At 41.5% G+C, this 22179-nt stretch overlaps 1 protein-coding gene across 4 annotated transcripts in view; it reads left to right on the top strand.

Moving 5' to 3' along the window:
- eya4 (EYA transcriptional coactivator and phosphatase 4) overlaps positions 1-22179 on the top strand; it is a 149267-nt gene extending 127088 nt beyond the window's left edge. For 3 of the 4 annotated variants that reach the window (XM_060938523.1, XM_060938521.1, XM_060938524.1), the window contains 3 exons: positions 1114-1235; positions 3354-3454; positions 21571-22179. In XM_060938523.1, the coding sequence (XP_060794506.1) occupies positions 1114-1235; positions 3354-3454; positions 21571-21651 (304 nt within the window). In that variant the 3' untranslated portion in view covers positions 21652-22179. Of the gene's footprint in view, positions 1-1113; positions 1236-3192; positions 3294-3353; positions 3455-21570 lie in introns of all 4 variants that reach the window. The other variant, XM_060938522.1, reaches the window with a different exon arrangement.

Below are 22179 nucleotides of genomic sequence, written 5' to 3'. Positions count from 1 at the left end.
AGCAACTGAAGGCCTCTCACATTGGCTAATATTAATGTTCATGAGTCCACCATCAGGAGAACACTGAACAACAATGGTGTGCATGGCAGGGTTGCAAGGAGAAAGCCACTGCTCTCCAAAAAGAACATTGCTGCTCGTCTGCAGCTTGCTAAAGATCACGTGGACAAGCCAGAAGGCTATTGGAATGTTTTGTGGATGGATGAGACCAAAATAGAACTTTTTGGTTTAAATGAGAAGCGTTATGTTTGGAGAAAGGAAAACACTGCATTCCAGCATAAGAACCTTATCCCATCTGTGAAACATGGTGGTGGTAGTATCATGGTTTGGACCTGTTTTGCTGCATCTGGGCCAGAATGGCTTGCCATCATTGATGGAACAATGAATTCTGAATTATACCAGCAAATTCTAAAGGAAAATGTCAGGACATCTGTCCATGAACTGAATCTCAAGAGAAGGTGGGTCATGCAGCAAGACAACAACCCTAAGCACACAAGTCGTTCTACCAAAGAATGGTTAAAGAAGAATAAAGTTAATGTTTTGGAATGGCCAAGTCAAAATCCTGACCTTAATCCAATCGAAATGTTGTGGAAGGACCTGAAGCGAGCAGTTCATGTGAGGAAACCCACCAACATCCCAGAGTTGAAGCTGTTCTGTACGGAGGAACGGGCTAAAATTCCTCCAAGCCGGTGTGCAGGACTGATCAACAGTTACCAGAAACATTTAGTTGCAGTTATTGGTGCACAAGGGGGTCACACCAGATACTGAAAGCAAAGGTTCACATACTTTTGCCACTCACAGATATGTAATATTGGATCATTTTCCTCAAGAAATAAATGACCAAGTATAATATTTTTGTCTCATTTGTCTAACTTTTATCTTGTAAATATGTAAGCGAATTAAGTGTAAATATAAATTAAACACAGTTAGTCTTGTTTTTAGTAAGAGTAAGTGTTTGATGTGACAAGTGTGTGCATTTTAGTATTACGAACTTTTCGGTATAACAAACTATTTGGACGCCCCCTGCTGGTTGTTGTGCAATTAGAAGCAGCACTTGAAAGAATGATCCAGTATGTAAAGCTCTCTCTCTCTCTCTCTCTCTCTCTCTCCCATTAGGAGTAACTGTGTTAATGTTTTGGTGACTACGACACAGTTAATACCAGCTCTTGCTAAGGTGCTGCTGTACAGCCTGGGCTCAGCTTTTCCTATCGAGAACATCTACAGCGCAACTAAAATAGGTGAGTCACCAAAAATATACAGCAGTATAATCTCTGAATCAATGTCACGGACTTCTGTAAACAAGCATTTAGGTCCTAAATGGCACGCCAGTCTATAACGATGAGGCCACGGGTCCAATCCGGCATAATCGTGAAAGACGGCCTCTTTTTCTCCCCTGATTATCAGAACGGCACGAGCCAACTGTGTGTGTCTGTGAGCTATATACGCCAATCAGTCATAATATTAAAAACACTGAGAGGTAAAATGCATTACTTTGATTATGTTGTTACAATGGCACCTGAGAAGGGGTGGGATATATTAGGCAGCAAGAGAACAGTCAGTTCTTGAAGTTGATGTGTTGGAAGCAGGAAGAATGGGCAAGCGTAAGGATCTGAGTGACTTTTTTTTTTTTTAACAAGGCACAAATTGTGATGGCGAGATGACTGGGTCTGAATACCTGAGTACCTACCAAAAGTGCTCCAAGGAAGGACAACAGGTGACAGGGTCATGGGTGTCAAAGGCTCATTGGTTCACATGGGTCACGAAGGCAAGCCCATATGGTCCAATCCCATAGAAGAGCTAATTGCTGAAAAGGTTCATTTAGACACCTTTCCGTTTGAGCTAGCATTAAGTTTTTCAGCAGTTTGTGCTACGATAGCTCTTCTGCGGGATTGGCCCATATGGGATTGCCTTCATGCCCCATGTGAATCAATGAGCCTTTAACACAAATGACCCTGTTGCCAGTTCACCGGTTGTCCTTCCTTGGAGCACTTTTGGTAGGTACTAACCACTGCATACCAGGAACACCCCACAAGATACGGTATGCCATTTTGGAGACGCTCAGACCCAGTCATCTCGCCATCACATTTTTCCTGCTTCCAACTCCTCAACTTCAAGAACTGACTGTTCTCCTTCTTGCTGCTGAATGCATCTCACCGCTTAACAGGTGCCACTGTAATGAGATAATCAACGTTCTCTTCTTCACCTGTCAGTGGTTTTAATGTTATGGCTGATCGGTGTGTGTGTATTTAACAGTTATTCCACGAAATCGAGTCGTACACGAGCTGATAGCCGACGAGGCGCGTAGCACCGAGTCGGCTATAACGCATGTACTTCGAGATTGAGTGGAATGACTGTTTTATTCTATCCACATTCACTGGGTTTTGAGAAATGGAGCATTTTTATTTTTATTTTTGCAAATTTGAAAAATAAAAACTTTATACAAAATAATTTCCACTTAGAATGTAAACAAACCAGCGAGATGACAGTAGCAATTTGTGAAAAACGCGATAATTCTTGAAAAATAAAAAAGAGACGTTCTTACCATCAAATACTTTCATTTCATATTTTGTTGCTTTATTTGGGGGGGGGGTTGTCTTCGGTTGGTTCAGCACACGCGCCACCATTTTGTTTTTCTGTACTCACGGTATATGAGCTGATAGCCTAGTAGTAGAGTAGCCAATCAGAGCGCACGATTGCTCATATCCAGTGAATATGGATAGAATATACATTATAATAGGGCAGTTAGAACTGTTCTCCGAGTGTGTTCAGCTACTTTATGATGTTACCTGAGTAACGTAACAAAATGATGAGATGGAGAAAGTGAGTCATGACCTGGTCACTCTGATTTGTTTTGATTTATGATTTGATGCAAAGAGTCTGAGCCAAAGTCTGTTACTTACAGAGAGAGAGAGAGAGAGAGAGAGAGAGAGAGAGTTCCACACTTATGTTTTCCATGTGGATTGTAAAATCAGGATGCCTGGGAGGTCGGTGTTTCTGTGTGTGTGTCAGTATGAATCCATCATTCTTTACTGTTTATGGAAAAATCCTTTTCTCTGTCCAGCCTCTCCGGTTTCTCTTCTCTTCCTTCATTCTTTCCTTTTTTAACTTCTGTTCATCCTCTCATGAGCAGTGAAGCCTCTGTGTATTGGTGGCATGTTTGTACATGAGCTTAAGGCACTGCCGTATTTTCCACAGGTAAAGAGAGCTGTTTTGAGCGTATAGTGTCGAGGTTTGGCACTAACATTACATATGTAGTGATTGGCGATGGGCGCGATGAGGAGCACGCGGCCAGCCAGGTAACTTTCACGACCTTTGACCTTTACACCTCTGACATCTAACCCTGTTTATTATTGCAGGAAAAGAGAGTTGCTTTGAGCGAATAATACAAAGGTTTGGCAGGAAGGTAGTGTATGTTGTTATTGGGGACGGTGTGGAAGAGGAGCAGGCTGCTACCAAGGTAACGACCCCCACCCCGTGACCCGGAAGCAGTGTGTGATTCCCCCCCTTCCCCAAAGTGGACTTCCTCCCTGTGTGTGCTCTAGCAATGCTTTACTTTAGCTCACACTGACACACTGACAGCTCATGTGCTTGAAATGTGTTGTTTCTGTGTTTTCTGTTGATATGCTGGTGATGGTATTCAGTGCATTGATTTGCCAGTTTTGCATCTTTTCTTGCGGTTTTGCAGCCTGGCAATCATGCAGCAGCTTTCTAAAGTTGCAAAACGGAGCTATTTAACCGAGGCTCAGAATGTAGAGCTCATTGAATTGCATGTGTGTTTTAGCTCGTATTCCTGCTAAGTAGCATTTTGACCTGGTTAAATGCCTCTGTTTTAGAAAACAGTGTATATACTGTGTGTGTGTGTGTGTGTGTGTGTGTGTGTGTGTGTGTGTGCAAAGTCTATTTTTTCCTCAATGTATGATAATTTACAGTATTTTTTTAAACAGCTAACAGGCATTTTTCAATACTAAGATCAATATTTCAAAGCTTTCATACTAATTTCACAGACTAGTTTCTAAATATTTGCACAATTTATTTGACAATACTGAAGTCCAAAATTTTCTGATGGACAGCAATTTGTTGCAAATACATTCTCAGTCAAATATGAGGCGCGATCAAAAAGTTCCGAGTTGCACGTGCAGGAGCTAGCATTAACTTTCGCGAGTCGGTATACTGCGCTGTCAACATCCGAACCTGTGTCACACGCCTTTTTGTGACAACGTGCGCTGTTGCAATTTTACGATGAATCTCAAACTTGGGAAATCAGCATCAGAGACCCTTGAAATGCCCCAGCAAGGCTACGGCGATGGATATCCAGTCATTTCACACAAAAGCTTCCGACAAATCTAAAGTCCTTTCGTACAATTGTTATAAACAACCCTGAAGATGCCTGAGTGTCAAGCGTTTGGGTGTAAAAATACAGTGGTGCTTGAAAATTTTGTGAACCCTTTAGAATTTTCTATATTTCTGCATAAATATGACCTAAAACATCATCAGATTTTCACACAAGTCTTAAAAGTAGATAAAGAGAACCCAGTTAAACAAATGAGACAAAAATATTATACTTGGTCATTTATTTATTGAGGAAAATGATCCAATATTACATATCTGTGAGTGGCAAAAGTATGTGAACCTCTAGGATTAGCAGTTAATTTGAAGGTGAAATTAGAGTCCGGTGTTTTCAATCAATGGGATGACAATCAGGTGTGAGTGGGCACCCTGTTTTATTTAAAGAACAGGGATCTATCAAAGTCTGATCTTCACAACACATGTTTGTGGAAGTGTATCATGGCACAAACAAAGGAGATTTCTGAGGACCTCAGAAAAAGCGTTGTTGATGCTCATCAGGCTGGAAAAGGTCACAAAACCATCTCTAAAGAGTTTGGACTCCACCAATCCACAGTCAGACAGATTGTGTACAAATGGAGGAAATTCAAGACCATTGTTACCCTCCCCAGGAGTGGTCGACCAACAAAGATCACTCCAAGAGCAAGGCATGTAATAGTCGGTGAGGTCACAAAGGACCCCAGGGTAACTTCTAAGCAACTGAAGGCCTCTCTCACATTGGCTAATGTTAATGTTCATGAGTCCACCATCACGGGCGGCATGGTGGTGTAGTGGTTAGCGCTGTCGCCTCACAGCAAGAAGGTCCTGGGTTCGAGCCCCGGGGCCGGCAAGGGCCTTTCTGTGCGGAGTTTGCATGTTCTCCCCATGTCCGCATGGGTTTCCTCCGGGTGCTCCGGTTTCCCCCACAGTCCAAAGACATGCAGGTTAGGTTAACTGGTGACTCTAAATTGACCGTAGGTGTGAATGTGAGTGTGAATGGTTGTCTGTGTCTATGTGTCAGCCCTGTGATGACCTGGCGACTTGTCCAGGGTGTACCCCGCCTTTCGCCCGTAGTCAGCTGGGATAGGCTCCAGCTTGCCTGCGACCCTGTAGAAGGATAAAGCGGCTAGAGATAATGAGATGAGATGAGTCCACCATCAGGAGAACACTGAACAACAATGGTGTGCATGGCAGGGTTGCAAGGAGAAAGCCACTGCTCTCCAAAAAGAACATTGCTGCTCATCTGCAGTTTGCTAAAGATCACGTGGACAAGCCAGAAGGCTATTGGAAAAATGTTTTGTGGACGGATGAGACCAAAATAGAACTTTTTGGTTTAAATGAGAAGTGTTATGTTTGGAGAAAGGAAAACACTGCATTCCAGCATAAGAACCTTATCCCATCTGTGAAACATGGTGGTGGTAGTATCATGGTTTGGGCCTGTTTTGCTGCATCTGCGCCAGGACGGCTTGCCATCATTGATGGAACAATGAATTCTGAATTATACCAGCGAATTCTAAAGGAAAATGTCAGGACATCTGTCCATGAACTGAATCTCAAGAGAAGGTGGGTCATGCAGCAAGACAACGACCCTAAGCACACAAGTCGTTAAATTCTGTAAAGCTGCTTTGCGACAATGTTTATTGTTGAAAGCGCTATACAAATAAACTTGATTTGATTTGATTTGAAGTCGTTCTACCAAAGAATGGTTAAAGAAGAATGAAGTTAATGTTCTGGAATGGCCAAGTCAAAGTCCTGACCTTAATCCAATGGAAATGTTGTGGAAGGACCTGAAGTGAGCAGTTCATGTGAGGAAACCCACCAACATCCCAGAGTTGAAGCTGTTCTGTACGGAGGAACGGGCTAAAATTCCTCCAAGCCGGTGTGCAGGACTGATCAACAGTTACCGCAAACGTTTAGTTGCAGTTATTGCTGCACAAGGGGGTCACACCAGATACTGAAAGCAAAGGTTCACATACTTTTGCCACTCACAGATATGTAATATTGGATCATTTTCCTCAATAAATAAATGACCAAGTATAATATTTTTGTCTCATTTGTTTAACTGGGTTCTCTTTATCTACTTTTAGGACTTGTGTGAAAATCTGATCATGTTTTAGGTCATATTTATGCAGAAATATAGAACATTCTAAAGGGTTCACAAACTTTCAAGCACCACTGTCAGCCTGATCATTGAAGTAGTGAACACACACACACTGTGTGACCACTCTGTTTTTTGTTTGTTTGGTTTGTTTTTTCAAAAAAAAAAATTTTTCCTTGTATTTTTATGTGACGTTTTTGTTTGTTTATCTATACTGCTAAAGGAAGGCTGTCTGTCTCTCTGTCTGTTCACCTGTGCAAATCGACACAGCTGGATACACATACTCCATACTTTGCACATGGACACCTTTGGTGATACCCAGAGGGGCCCAAGACAACATTTTCGATTTTCCAAAACATGGGATTACCAACTAGTGGCCTAGTGGTAGCGTGTCCGCCTCTCAATCAGGAGTTCTATTCATGGTCGGGTCATACCAAAGACCATTGTAAAAATGGTACCTACTGCCATCTGGCAAGGCACGCTGCAATACAGATGTGAGTGGGGAGTTAAACTCTCATGGTTGCCAGAGGACTAGCCCCCCACTGTAACCCTATGTAATAGGTAAGAGGCCGAGGGCTGCGGAAACGGAGATCGGCGCCGCCCGATGCGCCACATGGTGCGGGAAGGACTTTAACTTGACTTAAAAAGTCCTAGTAACTTAAAACATGGGATTCGTGCTAATCCAACACACTATTCATTTCCCGTATGCTACATGCTCACACTAACACACTGCGCACAGCCTTGGCGAGGACTCCCCTCCCGCCACTCACCTGACCGTTTCGATTGTACGGGACCTCGCAATCAGCGCTCCTCGCCGGAGACTTCCTCTAGGGCCAAGTCAACGGCACTGAGGAGACGCGGGGAGCGATTTACATCATTTTGACAGAACACAGTGAAAACGTGTGTGTATATATATATATATATATATATATATATATATATATATATATATATATATATATATTTCCCATGTGTCCACTCAACCCAATTCCAAATGACCAAACCCGAGGACCAACACAATCCCTGTGAAGAGCATCATTCAAAGGAAATCAGGTTCACAGGCAATAACTACTAGTGTTCACTGAGGAAAGGGATCTTTTTAGATGGCAAGAGTCACGTTGCTATGACAACAACCATTTATTTGTCACATATACATTACAAACCTGGAAGTCAACTGTAGCTGAACTGGTGCACTGTGTGAAATTGTTTGGAGGGAGGATTGGTGACGAACATACGGGCGGCTTCAAGATGGCGTTGTGGCGAAATACAATCGCCCGAATTCGATCGAAATCTCAGCAACTTCCAAAAAAATCCATTCGACATCTTAAAACACGGTCAGTAGGTATTTATAATCAAGATTAAATGTTGTGGGAAAGGACTTTAGATTTGTGCTAAAAGACTTCTGTACGAAACGCCCGTAAACCCAGCAATGAAGCAACGAGCCCGATGAGATGTTTTGACTGCATTCACACTTCAAGAGTGGAAGAACTTCACTGGAGGACGATGCGATCCGACGATCCTGACGCAAAATACACTCAGTTTCTTGGACATTGTCGAGAGTTGTGCTCATGACGCATTTCAAGGGTCTCCATTTTGACACAGACCTTGGTGTTTGCTCTCTGCTCAAGATTGAGCTCCAGAATAAAATTGCAAATGTACATGTGCACGTTGTCACTAAAACACATGTAACACAGGTCCTGTTGTTGACAGAGCGACATCATGTGGCATACTGACTCACGAATCGTACTGCTCGCTCCTGCTGCATGCTCCGTTCATTCACAGTCTGTCACAAATACATTCTAATTCAAATACAATCCCAATTCCAACAAGTTGGGAAGCTGTGTAAAATGTAAAAAAAAATGCAATATGTGAAACAGGAATTTTATTTTATTTTTTTTAAATATATGCTCATTTTGAATTTGATGTCAGCAACATGTTTCAGAAAAGTTGGGACAGAGGTAACAAAAGACTGTAAAAGTTGTGTAATGCTTAAAAGAAATAAATAAATAACCTAATTTGGTTAATTAGCAGCAGGTCAGTAACATGATTGGGTATAAAAAGAGCATCCCAGAGAGGCGGAGTCTTTCGGAAGTAAAGATGGGGAGGGGTTCACTGCTGTGTGAAAGGCTGTGTGGGCAAACAGTGCAACAATTTAAGAATAACGTTCCTCAATGTAAAACTGCAAAGAATTTGTGGATCACATCATCTATGGTCCATAATATCATTAAAAGATTCAGAGAATCTGGAGAAATCTCTGTATGCAAGAGACAAGGCTGAAAACTGACATTGGATGCCTGTGATCTTCAGGCCCTCAGGAGACACTGTGTTAAAAGCAGACGTGTCTGTAGTGGAAATCAGTGTATGGGCTCAGGAACACTTCAGAAAACCATCGTCTGTCAAAACACTTCATTACTGCATCCACAAATGCAAGTTAAAACCAGATATAAATAATATCCGGAAACACCGCCCCCTTCTCTGGGCCCGAGCTCTTTTACGATGGACTGAGGTGAAGTGGAAAACTGTCCCGAGGTCTGATGAATCAAAAATAGAAATTCTTTTTAGAAATCATGGACACCACGTCCTCCAGGCTAAAGAGGAGAGGGACCATCCAGCTTGTTATCAGTGCACAGTTCAAAACCCTGTGATGGTATGAGGGTGCATTAGTGCACATGACATGGGTAGCTTGTACATCTGGGAAGGCATCATTAATGCTGAATGATATAAACACGTTTCAGAGCAATATGCTGCCATCCAGACCAAATCTTTTTCAGTGAAGGCCTTCCTTCTTCCAGCAAGACAACGCCAAACCGCTTTCTGCACATAAACTGCATGGTTCTATAGTAAAAGAGTCTGGGTGCTAAACTGGCCTGCCTGCAGTTCAGACCTGTCTCCCATTTAAAACATTTTGGTGCGTTATGAAGCGCAAAATACAACAAAGGAGACTGTCAGCTGTTGAGCAACTGAAATTGTAGATCAGGCAAGAACGGGACAACATTTCTCTTTCAAAACTACAACAATTGGTCTCCTCGGTTCCCAAATGTTTACAGTGTTGTTAGTAGAGGTGATGCAACACAGTTGTAAACACGCCCCTGTCCCAACTTTTCTGAAACGTGTTGCTGATATCAAATTCAAAATGAGCATATATATTTCAAAAAACAATAAAATTTCTCAGTTTCAACATTTAATATGTCATCTTTGTACTATTTTCAATGAAATGTAGGGTTTTCACGATTTGCAAATGATCACATTCTGTTTTTATTTATGTTTTATCCAGTTTCCCAACATTTTTGGAATTGGGGTTGTACATTCTAAGCAACAAATACATTTTAACTCAAATATATTATAAAGCACAAATAAATCATCTGCATTCTGAGTCAAATACATCTACGAAGTTTTGTTTGTCACTTTTAATTTATAGTTGCTTATTCCTTAACACTGCTTCTTTGTTTACTGTAAAGATGTGTAGAGGCATTTTAAAAAGGTCAAACAGAAATCATTTTTAGTTTATAACATGATATACAGTACTGTGCAAAAGTCTTAGGCCCCCTATTTTTTTCATCCAAACTTTGTTATAGATTTCCGTTTCATAACTTGTACATTATTGTCAGCAACACAAAAACATTTTAGAGTTCCAAACGTTCGTTTTCCAACACAAAATTAAACGTGACAGGGGAAAAACGTTTATAATATGTCTGAGCAGCGTATTCCATAACAGAGCACTTTTCAGATTAAAAAAGAAAACATAATGAAGGCTGCTGGGTTTCGGTGTAAAATGAAGAAGTGAGTGTGACAGTCAAAGTGTCCAGAAGAACTGTGGCTGGTTCTGTAAGATGCTCAGTAAAACCTACAGATCATTTCCGCATAAAACTGACCTCACTGGACCTGAGAACACTATATATATATATTTTTTTTTAAGCAAAGGGTCGTCTCACACCAAATATTGACTTTGTCTCATTTATTATGGTTTACTGATTACTGTTTATAGTATTTTTTTTAATGTTGAAATATTTCATTTCATTATTTTTTAAGCCATTTTTGGTCAACAGCATTTCTTTACATGTGCCGAAGACTTTTTTTTTTTTTTTACACAGTACTGTATTTCATGGCATATGACGTATACTGTATTTTATAGTGGTATAGTGTATATTTTAGAGACGAGCAAAAGTAATTACATTCAGTTTCTCAATTGATATGACCTCACAAGGTTAAAACTAAGTAAAACTAAGGTCTGTTTCGATTTTTTATGTTTTTAAAACACAAGGTAAAGACAGCTTCGCCAATCTTTTATGGGCCGTTGAGATTTTCACCAGGGTGAAAGGTTTTAATGCACCTTTCCAAGACTGTAGAAAAGACATCCAATTTTCAAAACTTCAAACTTAATATGAAGCATAAAGCAGGGTATTTGGGGACCAAATCTAGGAGAACTTCAGTAGACAAAACAACATCATCTTATGGGCCAATTTAATTCAGGCCAGGCTGGCTTAATGACGTACATCTCGATATATTCCTTCCTCTATAAACCAAACAATAAACTAAATTAAATCAAAACAAACTAGAGCAAACCTGCAGTCAGTTATTATCTCAGGATTTAACTAAAGTATTGCAGTTTTATTATGACAGAACTAGCTCATTTTGAGATGTTTGAGCTGTGTGTTTGTGCCGTGAACAATCTGAAAAAAGTGAACTCGGTACTGAAAAATGCTTGGAGGCAACTGGTAAATGTTTACTTGCTGATATTTATAAAGGGTTTTTAAATGGTTTAATACGCACAATATAGTCATGGATTTGCCAGCACTTTCCTTGTCATTGGCTACGTTCACATTACAAACCTCTTTGTTTGTAATAAATTCCGATTTTTTTGCTCAGATTAGATTTGCCTAACTTGACGGTTCACATTCATAACTACAAGTGACTGGGATCTAACTAATGTGAACACATCTGTCCTCTGAAACGGCACTCATGCACACACTGATACTTTTTATTTAGTTAGTTATTGGTTTATTCGATAGGGACAGTACACATTCATGAACAATAGTATAAAATATGTAATGATGAATATGCCGGAGTTAGCATAATTGCTAATTTTCATCTGTAGTCCCTAGGGATTTACGGTTATTTAGCACAAAAGTCTTTTCACACAAGCCATTTAGCACAAATCCAAAGTCAAAGTCCTGTCTAAAACAACGGGATAGATAGCAAAGATTTTTAAGCTTAACAAATCATGTCTCGTGTTGTTAAAATGTTTGGTGGGAGGATTGGTGACGAACTAAGGTGACCATCTGTCCGGTTTTAGGTTGGACACTCCGGTTTTGAAATAACACATCCGTCTACTGGTGCAGTTTTGAGCTGGACGCTCATTTGTCCTCCTTTTGAGATTATCTCAATTTTATACTTTCTCTAATGGTATAAAATGAATGAATGACTCGGCCTGAACAAAAAATAAATGAGTAATGGTGTTAATACGGGCGGCACGGTGGTGTATTGGTTAGCACTGTCTCCTCACAGCAAGAAGGTCCGGGTTCGAGCCCCGTGGCCGGCGAGGGCCTTTCTGTGTGGAGTTTGCATGTTCTCCCCGTGTCCGTGTGGGTTTCCTCCGGGTGCTCCAGTTTCCCCCACAGTCCAAAGACATGCAGGTTAGGTTAACTGGTGACTCTAAATTGAGCGTAGGTGTGAATGTGAGTGTGAATGGTTGTCTGTGTCTATGTGTCAGCCCTGTGATGACCTGGCGACTTGTCCAGGGTGTACCCCGCCTTTCGCCCGTAGTCAGCTGGGATAGGCTCCAGCTTGCCTGCGACCCTGTAGAAGGATAAAGCAGCTAGAGATAATGAGATGAGACAAATCTTTAGATGAAGGTGTCAAATATTTGAAATTTGGTTGGCCAATAGCTGAACGTAACCAAATGAGCCATGTGGCTTGAGGTCATGTCACACCAGGTCAGAGACAGTTTGGCCAGCTACAGACCCAGTTTTGCAAAGATCATCAATTTCACAAAAAGCAGAAAGGATAACTTGCAGTACATACAGTACGTTATCGTTGCGATGTGGATATAAGCAGCAAGGGGAAAGGCACAATCGAGCGACACGCTGCACAGACGAGTACAAAGGCAACAGTCAGAGTGCAGGTACCTCTTCATTTTTATCATTTTTCCGTGAACCTTAATCATCCAAAGATGACAAAATAAACCTCATTCATGGTAAGTGCACCAGAGTCTCATTATGTGTTACGGTTTTGGGGTTGTTTTCTGTTTTTTCTTTGCTTCACTGAATTTTGCAAAGTGTCCTCCTTTTTGGTGTTATGGAAATGGCCGTACTATGACTAACATGCAGGCTACATCAAACATGGCAAAATACAATCACAACTTCCATAAAAATCCATCAAACATCTTTAAACATGATCAGTAGATATTTAAAATACAGATTAAATATTCTTATAACTTGTGCTTTAGATTTTAGACTTTAGATTTGTGCTAAATGACCAGATACCGTCCACCTACACTAATTAGGGACAAATACAGCATCACTGTTCACAAGTTCGGGACAGTGACAGAAGCAACAAAAACAGCACAATACACGAGTGTTGCCAGGCAAAACAAACCTCGCCCGGTAGCACTTATGATGAAGGAAGATATTGCGAAAAAACGATTTTGACCTTTCTGGTGACCTTGATTTTTGACCTTGGCCAATAAACATGATTCTGATTCTCATTCGTACACCGTACTGCTCTCAGCCAATCAGAACACATCTGAATGAATATGAAGGAAGATATCGCGAAAAAACGATTTTGACCTTTTTGGTGAGCTTGACCTTGACTGGATGACCCTCAAAATGTTGGAGGTTCTATTTGAGACCAATGCCCATCTATCCTGAAAGTTTCATGAAGATTGGTCCAGCCGTTTTCCAGTAATATCATTAACAAAAAAAAAAACTTACAAACAAACAAACCCCATCAAAAACAATACCTTGCCCCTGGTGGACTCTGTCCCGGGCGAGGTAATTACGCAATACACAATATACAACAACATGGAGAGAGACAAGGACAACAGCAAGGCGCACTCTGCACAAATCCGGTCTCAGACAGAAAGGACTTTAAAAAATAAAAATATATAACACAGTTCGAAGTGGTTGCGGTTGTGATTTTCCATAAGCCGTAGTTTAAGATGAGTCTTGAACTGGCGATACGTCGGGCACACCCTTACTGTAAGCAGTAGACCAGTTCCAAAATTTGTTACCCTTTACTGGCAAGACAGTTTGTCCAAATGGGGTGCGCCTACATGGTACTATACAGTCCCCTTTAGTAGAGGCCCTTGTACTACCGCTACTATCAACTCTTTAAAAAAAAAAAGCTATGGACGAGCTATTAGTCAAATCAAGTCAGTTTATTTGTATCGCGCTTTTGATAACAGACATTGTCGCAAAGCATCTTGTTAAACATATGAGCTAATTTTATCCCTAATAAACTTATTTATCCCTGATGAGCAAGCCTGAGGTTACGGGATGCATCGTATTAGTGAATTTATGCATCGTATTTTGCTCTGGAGGACGACAAACAGCACATCAGCTGTACATGATTAGGTCGAGAAGGAGAAGAAAGTCAGATGGCTATCATTTGCTGTTTTCGCAGCTGTCGTAGCTCTCCTCCATTGTTGTTTTGCAGTGCTGATGATGCTGGCAGATGAAGACAGCACTCAGCGCATAAGTCAAGTCAAAGTCCCTCTCACGCCAGAATCTGGTCTTCCCAGGCAGTCTCCTGTCCCAGTACTAACCAACTCTTTAAGGCGTATGGGTGTGGTGCCAATCTCCATTTCGATAGCCTTCGGACTCTCGCCTATACAGCTTGGGTTACAGTGAGGGGGCTAGTCCTGTGGTAACCGCGAGGGTTTGACTTCCCCACTCATGTCTGTATTGCAGTGTGTCTTGCCAGACGGTAGTAGATACCATTTTTATGATGGTCTTTGGCACAACCCAACCGCGAGTAGAACTCACGGTCGAGAGGCGGAGACGCTAACCATAGGCTGAGCGTAAAGGTGATGATACGCGGGGCAACTTTTTGGGCAATGTTGCCAGGCAGTGGGCAACCAGGTGAGACACAGGGCAACTAATTAGGGCAACAGACAATTGCCAACAACCAATCAGATAAGAGCAAATCTGAGAAAAAAGAGGCATGGAAATGGACACTGCAAAGATGGACACTGAAACATTTGCAGCTGTCACTTTCGTCTTGGCTTCAGACTTTTATTTTGCTCAAGTAAGTACATTTTTGTATGTACAGGTACCCTACGTAGCTAGCGATAATTTTCAGCTAACTATGTTAGCAAAACCCACAGCTAATTCGCTAAATCCCATTCAATCTCTATGGAGCGGTGGTTAGCTAACGGCAGTTTACACTTAGCTGAAAAAAATAAATTAATTCCAACCTGAGCATAAAAATAGATGTCTGTTGGTTTTCTAAGCATTTGATGGGGTAAATATACCACTTTGGGTTTACACTTAACAACTTACTGGCATAAAAATGATCGAACTCGTTTCTCTTTTTCTTCGCTCCACTGCCGGAGACGCCGCCATCTTTGTTGAAAATTTCAGAAGCTGTCACTCAGGTGGTCATGTGATTCACTGCTAGCACTCTGATTGGATGATCTTAAAAAGTTGCCCAAAACGATCAAAATCGTTCAAGATAGAAATTACGTTGCCTGATCTCGATGGGAAAGTGTTGAAGCCCGGCAACATTGCCCCAAAAGTTGCCCATGTATCATCATCTTAAAGGCCAAAAGCCACATGATTTCTGATCTAACCGTTCTCATTCATGTCGCATGGCCATGAATCAGATACATATCGGATACAATTTAGGATCACGTACGAAAGTGGCTCAAGTCTGATTTGAAAAGATTGGATTTCTGTGTCCACACGCCCTGAAAACATCAGATCTGTGTCACATTAAGACAAAAAAAAATCAGATTTGAGTCACTTCAGCCTGGTAATGTGAACATAGCCAAAGTTCCTCATAGGGCAAAAATCAGTTACAAACCTTTTTATAAACCCTTTATTGATATTTGATTGTGGATAACTCGGAGTGCCACTGTTCTCAGCTTCTCCTGTAACTTCCTGTCGGGTTTCTAGTTACAGTAGTGGGCTTCCTGTGGAAAATTATAGCCATGATTTAGAAATATGTCAACAGAGTAAAGTAATCGACAGAGCTGCATGAACATCAGGCCTCATTTATCAAACTGGATAAAAATATTCGCATCTTCGGAGAGAGATCTTGAGTTTGTAATTTACACACAGTACTGTGTAAAAGTCTCAGGCACCCTATTTTTTTTCATACAAACTTTGTTATAGATTTCTATTTTATGACTTCTACATTATCGAGCCACAACATTAAGAAAATATTTTAGAGTTCCAAATGTCCGTTGTTTTTTTATTCCAGCACAAAATTAAATGTAACAGGAAAAAAATAAATGTTTGTCATGTATCTGAGCAGCATGTTACATAAGAGAGCACTTTGCAGATGAAAAAAGAAAACATAATGAAGGCTACTGGGTTTTGGTGCAAAATGAAGAAGCGAGTGAGACAGTCAAAGTGTCCAGAAGAACTGCACTCACTGGACCTCAGACATCTACTAGTGCATCTCAAAAAATTAGAATATTGTGAAAAAGTTCAATATTTTCCATCAGTTATTTAAGAAAGTGAAAATGTTATATATTATAGACTCATTACACATAAACTAAAATGTTTCAAGCATTTTTCTATTTTAATTTTAATCAGTATGGCATACAGTACAAAAACATAAAAAAACCCATCTCAAAATATTAGAATATTTAATTTCGAGTTTGAGTAAAACAGTATGAACACAGTGTATCTCTCGGTCTAGTTCAGTACACACAACCACAATCATGGGGAAGACTGCTGACTTGACTGTTGTCCAGAAGATGATCACTGATGCCCTCCACAAGGAGGGTAAGCCACAAAAGGTCATTGCTGAAAAGGGTGGCTGGAAAAGGTGCACAAGCAACAGGGATGGCCGCAGTCTTGAGAGGACTGTCAAGAAAAGTTGATTCAAGAACTTGGGAGAGCTTCACAAGGAGTGGACTGAGGCTGGTGTCAGTGCATCAAGACCCATCACGAACAGACATCTTCAAGAAAGGGGATACAACTTTCGCATTCCTAATATCAAGCTACTCCTGAGCCAGAGACAATGTCAGAAGTGTCTTATCTGGGCTAAGGAGAGAAAGAAATGGACTGTTGCTCAGCGGTCCAAAGTCCTCTTTTCAGATGAAAGTACATTTTGCATTTAATTTGGAAATGACGGTTCTAGAGTCTGGAGGAGGAGTGGAGAGGCACAGAATCCAAGGTATTTGAAGCCCAGTGTGAAGTTTCCACAGTCTGTGATGATTTGGGGTGCCATGTCATCTGCTGGTGTTGGTCCACTGTATTTTATCAAGTCCAAAGTCAACACAGCCATCTACCAGGAGATTTTAGAGCACTTCATGCTTCCATCTGCTGACAAGCTTTTTGGAGATGCTGATTTCCTTTTCCAGCAGGACTTAGCACCTACCCACAGTGCCAAAACTACTACCAAATGGTTTGCTGACCATGATATTACTGTGTTTGATTGGCCAGCCAACTTGCCTGACCTGAACCCCATAGAGAATCTATGGGGTATTGTCAAGAGGAAGATGAGAAACACCCAACCCAAAAATACAGATACGCTGAAGGCCACTATCAAAGCAACCTGGGCTTCAATAACACCTCAGCAGTGCCACAGACTGATCACCTCCATGCCACACCGCATTGATACAGTAATTCATGGTAAAGGAGCCCCAACCAAGTATTGAGTGTATAAATGAATATACTTTTCAGAAGTTGGACATTTCTGTATTGTAAATCCTTTTTTTGATTGATCTTAGGGAATATTCTAATAATCTGAGATACTGGATTTCTGATTTTCATGAGCTATAAGCCATAATCATCAAAATTAAAACAAAAAAGGCTTTAAATATTTCACCTTACATGTAATGAATATAGAATATATGAAAGTTTACCTTTTTGAATTAAATTATGAAAAAAAGGAACTTTTTCAGGGCGGCACGGTGGTGTAGTGGTTAGCGCTGTTGCCTCACAGCAAGAAGGTCCGGGTTCGAGCCCTGTGGCCGGCGAGGGCCTTTCTGTGCGGAGTTTGCATGTTCTCCCCGTGTCCGCGTGGGTTTCCTCCGGGTGCTCCGGTTTCCCCCACAGTCCAAAGACATGCAGGTTAGGTTAACTGGTGACTCTAAATTGAGCGTAGGTGTGAATGTGAGTGTGAATGGTTGTCTGTGTCTATGTGTCAGCCCTGTGATGACCTGGCGACTTGTCCAGGGTGAACCCCGCCTTTCGCCCGTAGTCAGCTGGGATAGGCTCCAGCTCGCCTGCGACCCTGTAGAACAGGATAAAGCGGCTAGAGATAATGAGATGAGATGAGGAACTTTTTCATGGTATTCTAATTTTTTGAGATGCACTAGTGTATATATATATATATATATATATATATATATATATATATATATATATATATATATAAAAATTTTTAAGCAAAGGGTCGTCTCACATTGGCTTTATTTAATTTATTATGGCTTATTGATTACTGTTTATAGTATTTTTTTTTTACATTGAAACATTTCATTTCATTACTTTAAATCCATTTTTGGTCCACAGTATTTCTTTACATGTGCCTCAGACTTTCGCACAGCATTGTATATAATATTACAGACATATTTTTGTTTAAATTTCTTGCTCAAGTTTAAAGAGCTCATCTAATTCAGTTCCATCCCCAAGTTTAATGAAGCATTTGTGACTCTTCACATTTATTGACTTGAAAGTGATCCAAAGCAAATCCATATATTAAATAAACAAGACCAATAAGGACATTCAATTAGTGCAAAAGTAATGGCACCCCATGAAAGAAGGAGGAGTCCGTAGTGCGTTAGGAGTCTATGGTCGCCGACACTGCTTTTGGAAAGCTAGCTGGAATTTTTGGTTTGCTTTGACCTGTGAACACTTCTCTAAAAGATTGCTAAATGAGGCCCGTTGTTGTTAATAGTAATGTAGCAGATGTGATACACACCGAGTTGCCAGTTTATTAAGTCCACCCATTATTATAGGCACATTTTTACTGATCAGAGGACATTTTGTCGCTATGCAAACCGCTCGTCTTTTCCATGCACAATCTGTGTCAATCCTCATCGAGCTCTTTATTAGTGTCAGTTTCAGACCACAGGATGCTGATGGTTGAGGGTAGGTACAGGATACCTTAAACACTGGCAACTCAGTACTGTATGTACAAACGAGTGACGAATTAAAGGAAAAATCATTGGTTCTGCTGAAGTGATGATACATGGGGCAACTTTTTTGGCTGGGCAACGGGCAACCAGGTGAGACACAGGACAACTAATTAGGGCAACAGACAATTGCCAACAACCAATCAGATAAGAGCAAATGTATTGCTATGGAGACAAACACTGCAAAGATGGACACTGAAACATTTGCAGCAGTCACTTTGGTCTTGGCTTCAGCCTTTATTCATTTTGCTCAAGTAAGTATCACTTCTGGAACAATACTGAATAGATGCTCTGATCAGAAGATAATTTGCCATAATTTTAACATTTATAAGTCAAAATAACAGGGGCGGCACGGTGGTGTAGTGGTTAGCACTGTCGTTTCACAGCAAGAAGGTTCTGGGTTCAAGCCCTGCTGCCGGCGAGGGGCCTTTCTGTGCGGAGTTTGCATGTTCTCCCCGTGTCCGCGTGGGTTTCCTCCGGGTGCTCCGGTTTCCCCCACAGTCCAAAGACATGCAGGTTAGGTTAACTGGTGACTCTAAATTGACCGTAGGTGTGAATGTGAGTGTGAATGGTTGTCTGTGTCTATGTGTCAGCCCTGTGATGACCTGGCGACTTGTCCAGGGTGTACCCCGCCTTTCGCCCGTAGTCAGCTGGGATAGGCTCCAGCTCGCCCGCGACCCTGTAGAACAGGATAAGCGGCTACAGATAATGGATGGATGGATGGAAGTCAAAATATGCTACAACTAATAACTGACACATACATCACAAAAACATCATTGTTTAATCTCTATTACAGCTCACGAGCTGCCCATCAATTTTAACTTGATGCAAGAGAGCTAACGTTATCCCTACATAGCTAGCGATAACTTTCAGCAAACTATGTTAGCAAAAAACACCACTAGTTAGCGAAATCCCATTCAGTCTCTATGGAGCGGTGGTTAGCTAACGGCAGTTTACACTTAGCTGACAAAAATAAATCGATGTCTTAATTCTAACCTGAGCATAAAAATAGATGTCTGTTGGTTTTCTAAGCATTCGATGAGGTAAATTCACCACTTTGAGTCCATACTTAACAACTTACCGGCATAGAAAAGATAGAAGTCGTCTCTCTTTTTCTTCGCTCCACTGCTGGAGACGCCGCCATCTTTGTTGAAAATTTCAGAAGCTGTCACTCAGGTGGTCATGGATGATTTTTTAAAAGTTGCTTAAAACGATCAAAATCGTTCAGATAGAAATTATATTGCCTGATCTCGATGGGAAAGTGTCGAAGCGCAATTGCCTGGCAACATTGCCCCAAAAGTTGCCCCGTGTATCATCACCCTTAGACTGTCAGAGTCTCTGCAAAGTTCTTCTCGCTGATTCCCTTTATCCCATGATGAATCATTTCTATCCTGAGGGAAATGGGAATGAACCTTCACTGTCACCAGATTTTAACCCAGTTGAATAACTAAAGCCTCGGTCACAACCGGACGTACGATTTTTTTGGCCGTGCGATTTTTGGCATTTCTCAAATCGCTGCGTTTTTTTTTTTTTTCACGTAGTTGTGGTGACCATGAAGGAGTAAGATCACCGCGCACCCAACGTACAACCCGGAAGTCGAACGTGCGTACCACGCACGAAATCTGAGGCTGCTCGGACGTATGGTTGTCGCTTCATTTGTACAGCCAACGCACCTTCAAACGTGTACTAATCGTACTGACCGTGCGTTCCATGCAGGCTTCGTATGAAGGTTGCAAGAACTGCGCACGATCTGTACGTTGTGCATACCAACGGCGTTCATTTGTCGCACTGCGGCGATTGGAGAGGGGTATATATATTTCGGCATACTTTGGTTTCTCACTGTGAAAATGGCAATCCTTCCGCAAAGACTTCGTCTCAAACTGCTGGCCTGCTGGCCACTGTCGTGGTCTTCATCCTCCTCCTCACTGCTCCTTGTCCTCTCTCTCTCCTCCCTCTCTGCCGCCGTCTCTCTCTCCTCTGTCTCCGACACCTTTTCTATCCTCCTCTTCCCTTTTGCCTTCGGCATATTGAATTGAAGCGATGCAATGCAATGCAATGAAATTAAATGAAATTGGGTTTTCTCTCAATCAAAGCCTACGTGTACAAATGGCCGTAGGCACCCCTGCAGCTTTATATACCCGAGTTTTCGTGCGATTGACGCCCTCTCGCCGTACGGCCAATGCACGGCTGACTTACTTGACACGCATGGATGACGTACGAAATATCTGAACGTGCGTTGGCCGCACTAATTACGTATGTGGGGCGCACGACACACATACGAAGTCCGCAAGTGCGACGTATGAAAAAAATGTACATTTTGCCCAAACCTGACACCAGCAAATCGTACGAAAGACGCACGTCAGCCGTACGGAAGACACACGAGGCCGTAAGTTTGTCTTGCAACCTGAAAAAAACGTAAGCGCCCGTAGAGTTTGTTTGACATGACAAAGAACCTCTGCGGCCGGTCTACGGCTCGAAAATCAGCACGTCACACGCGCGCCCTCCGTGAGTTTCTTTGCGTTTTTTGCACGTAGACCAGCCGTAGGAGCACGTATGGCCGGTTGTGACCAAGGCATAAGGGAGATTTTGGAGCAATGTTTTCAACAGTGATCTCATCAAACAACAACCGAGGGAAATTTTTGACCACGAGTTCTTCATTTCAGTCGAGTTTCCGAGACTGGTGGCTTGTTGTGGATGACACTTTACTAAGATGCTATATATTGTTTTTTCCTTTAATTTGTCACCTGTCTGTAGGTATATTTATAGTTTGTAGAGTTTCTGTATCTCTCTCTCTCTCTCTCTCTCTCACACAGAGTTTAACTGCTATCTCTTTCTCTCCTCACAGCACAACATGCCGTTCTGGCGAATATCCAGCCACTCAGACCTGCTCGCCCTCCACCAAGCACTGGAATTCGAGTACCTGTAACACTCGACAGCTGTATCATAGGCCTCTTTTTGTACAACTATTTAAGAACAACATTACACTGCAGTCTCCTTTTATGTTGGTTTGCGTCCTCTTGTCTTTTTAATTATGATTTCTCTGGCTTCTGAGATTACTCTGCACTGTCTTAAAAAGACTCGGTCTGTCTGGGGAAAGGGGCAGGGGAATTTTAACGCTCAATACGGGCTCATCAAGCGCTCACAAAAGGTCTTATATATACACACTGCATCTCGGTGGGATCATTTCACTGAGACAAATAAATCTGCTTCTACCTAACGTTCGACATCCTCTCTATTCGGAGGAGCTTCGACCCCTTCACAATAGTGCAGTTCTCCTCTGCTATAAACCAATAGATCTGTACAATCTAGCATAGATTAATGAATAACTCATGTAAATTATTTTACAGGAACTCCATTTAGCATTAAAGACTTTGCATTTTTTTTTTCATTTGGTCTTTTTGTAAGTTTTTGGCAAAGAAGTATGTGTATAATTTGTCGTGCCTTATGAACTGTT

This window comes from Neoarius graeffei, chromosome 13 (genome assembly GCF_027579695.1).
Source record: "Neoarius graeffei isolate fNeoGra1 chromosome 13, fNeoGra1.pri, whole genome shotgun sequence".
NCBI lineage: Eukaryota > Metazoa > Chordata > Actinopteri > Siluriformes > Ariidae > Neoarius > Neoarius graeffei.
This window is presented reverse-complemented; position numbering and strand designations above follow the sequence as displayed.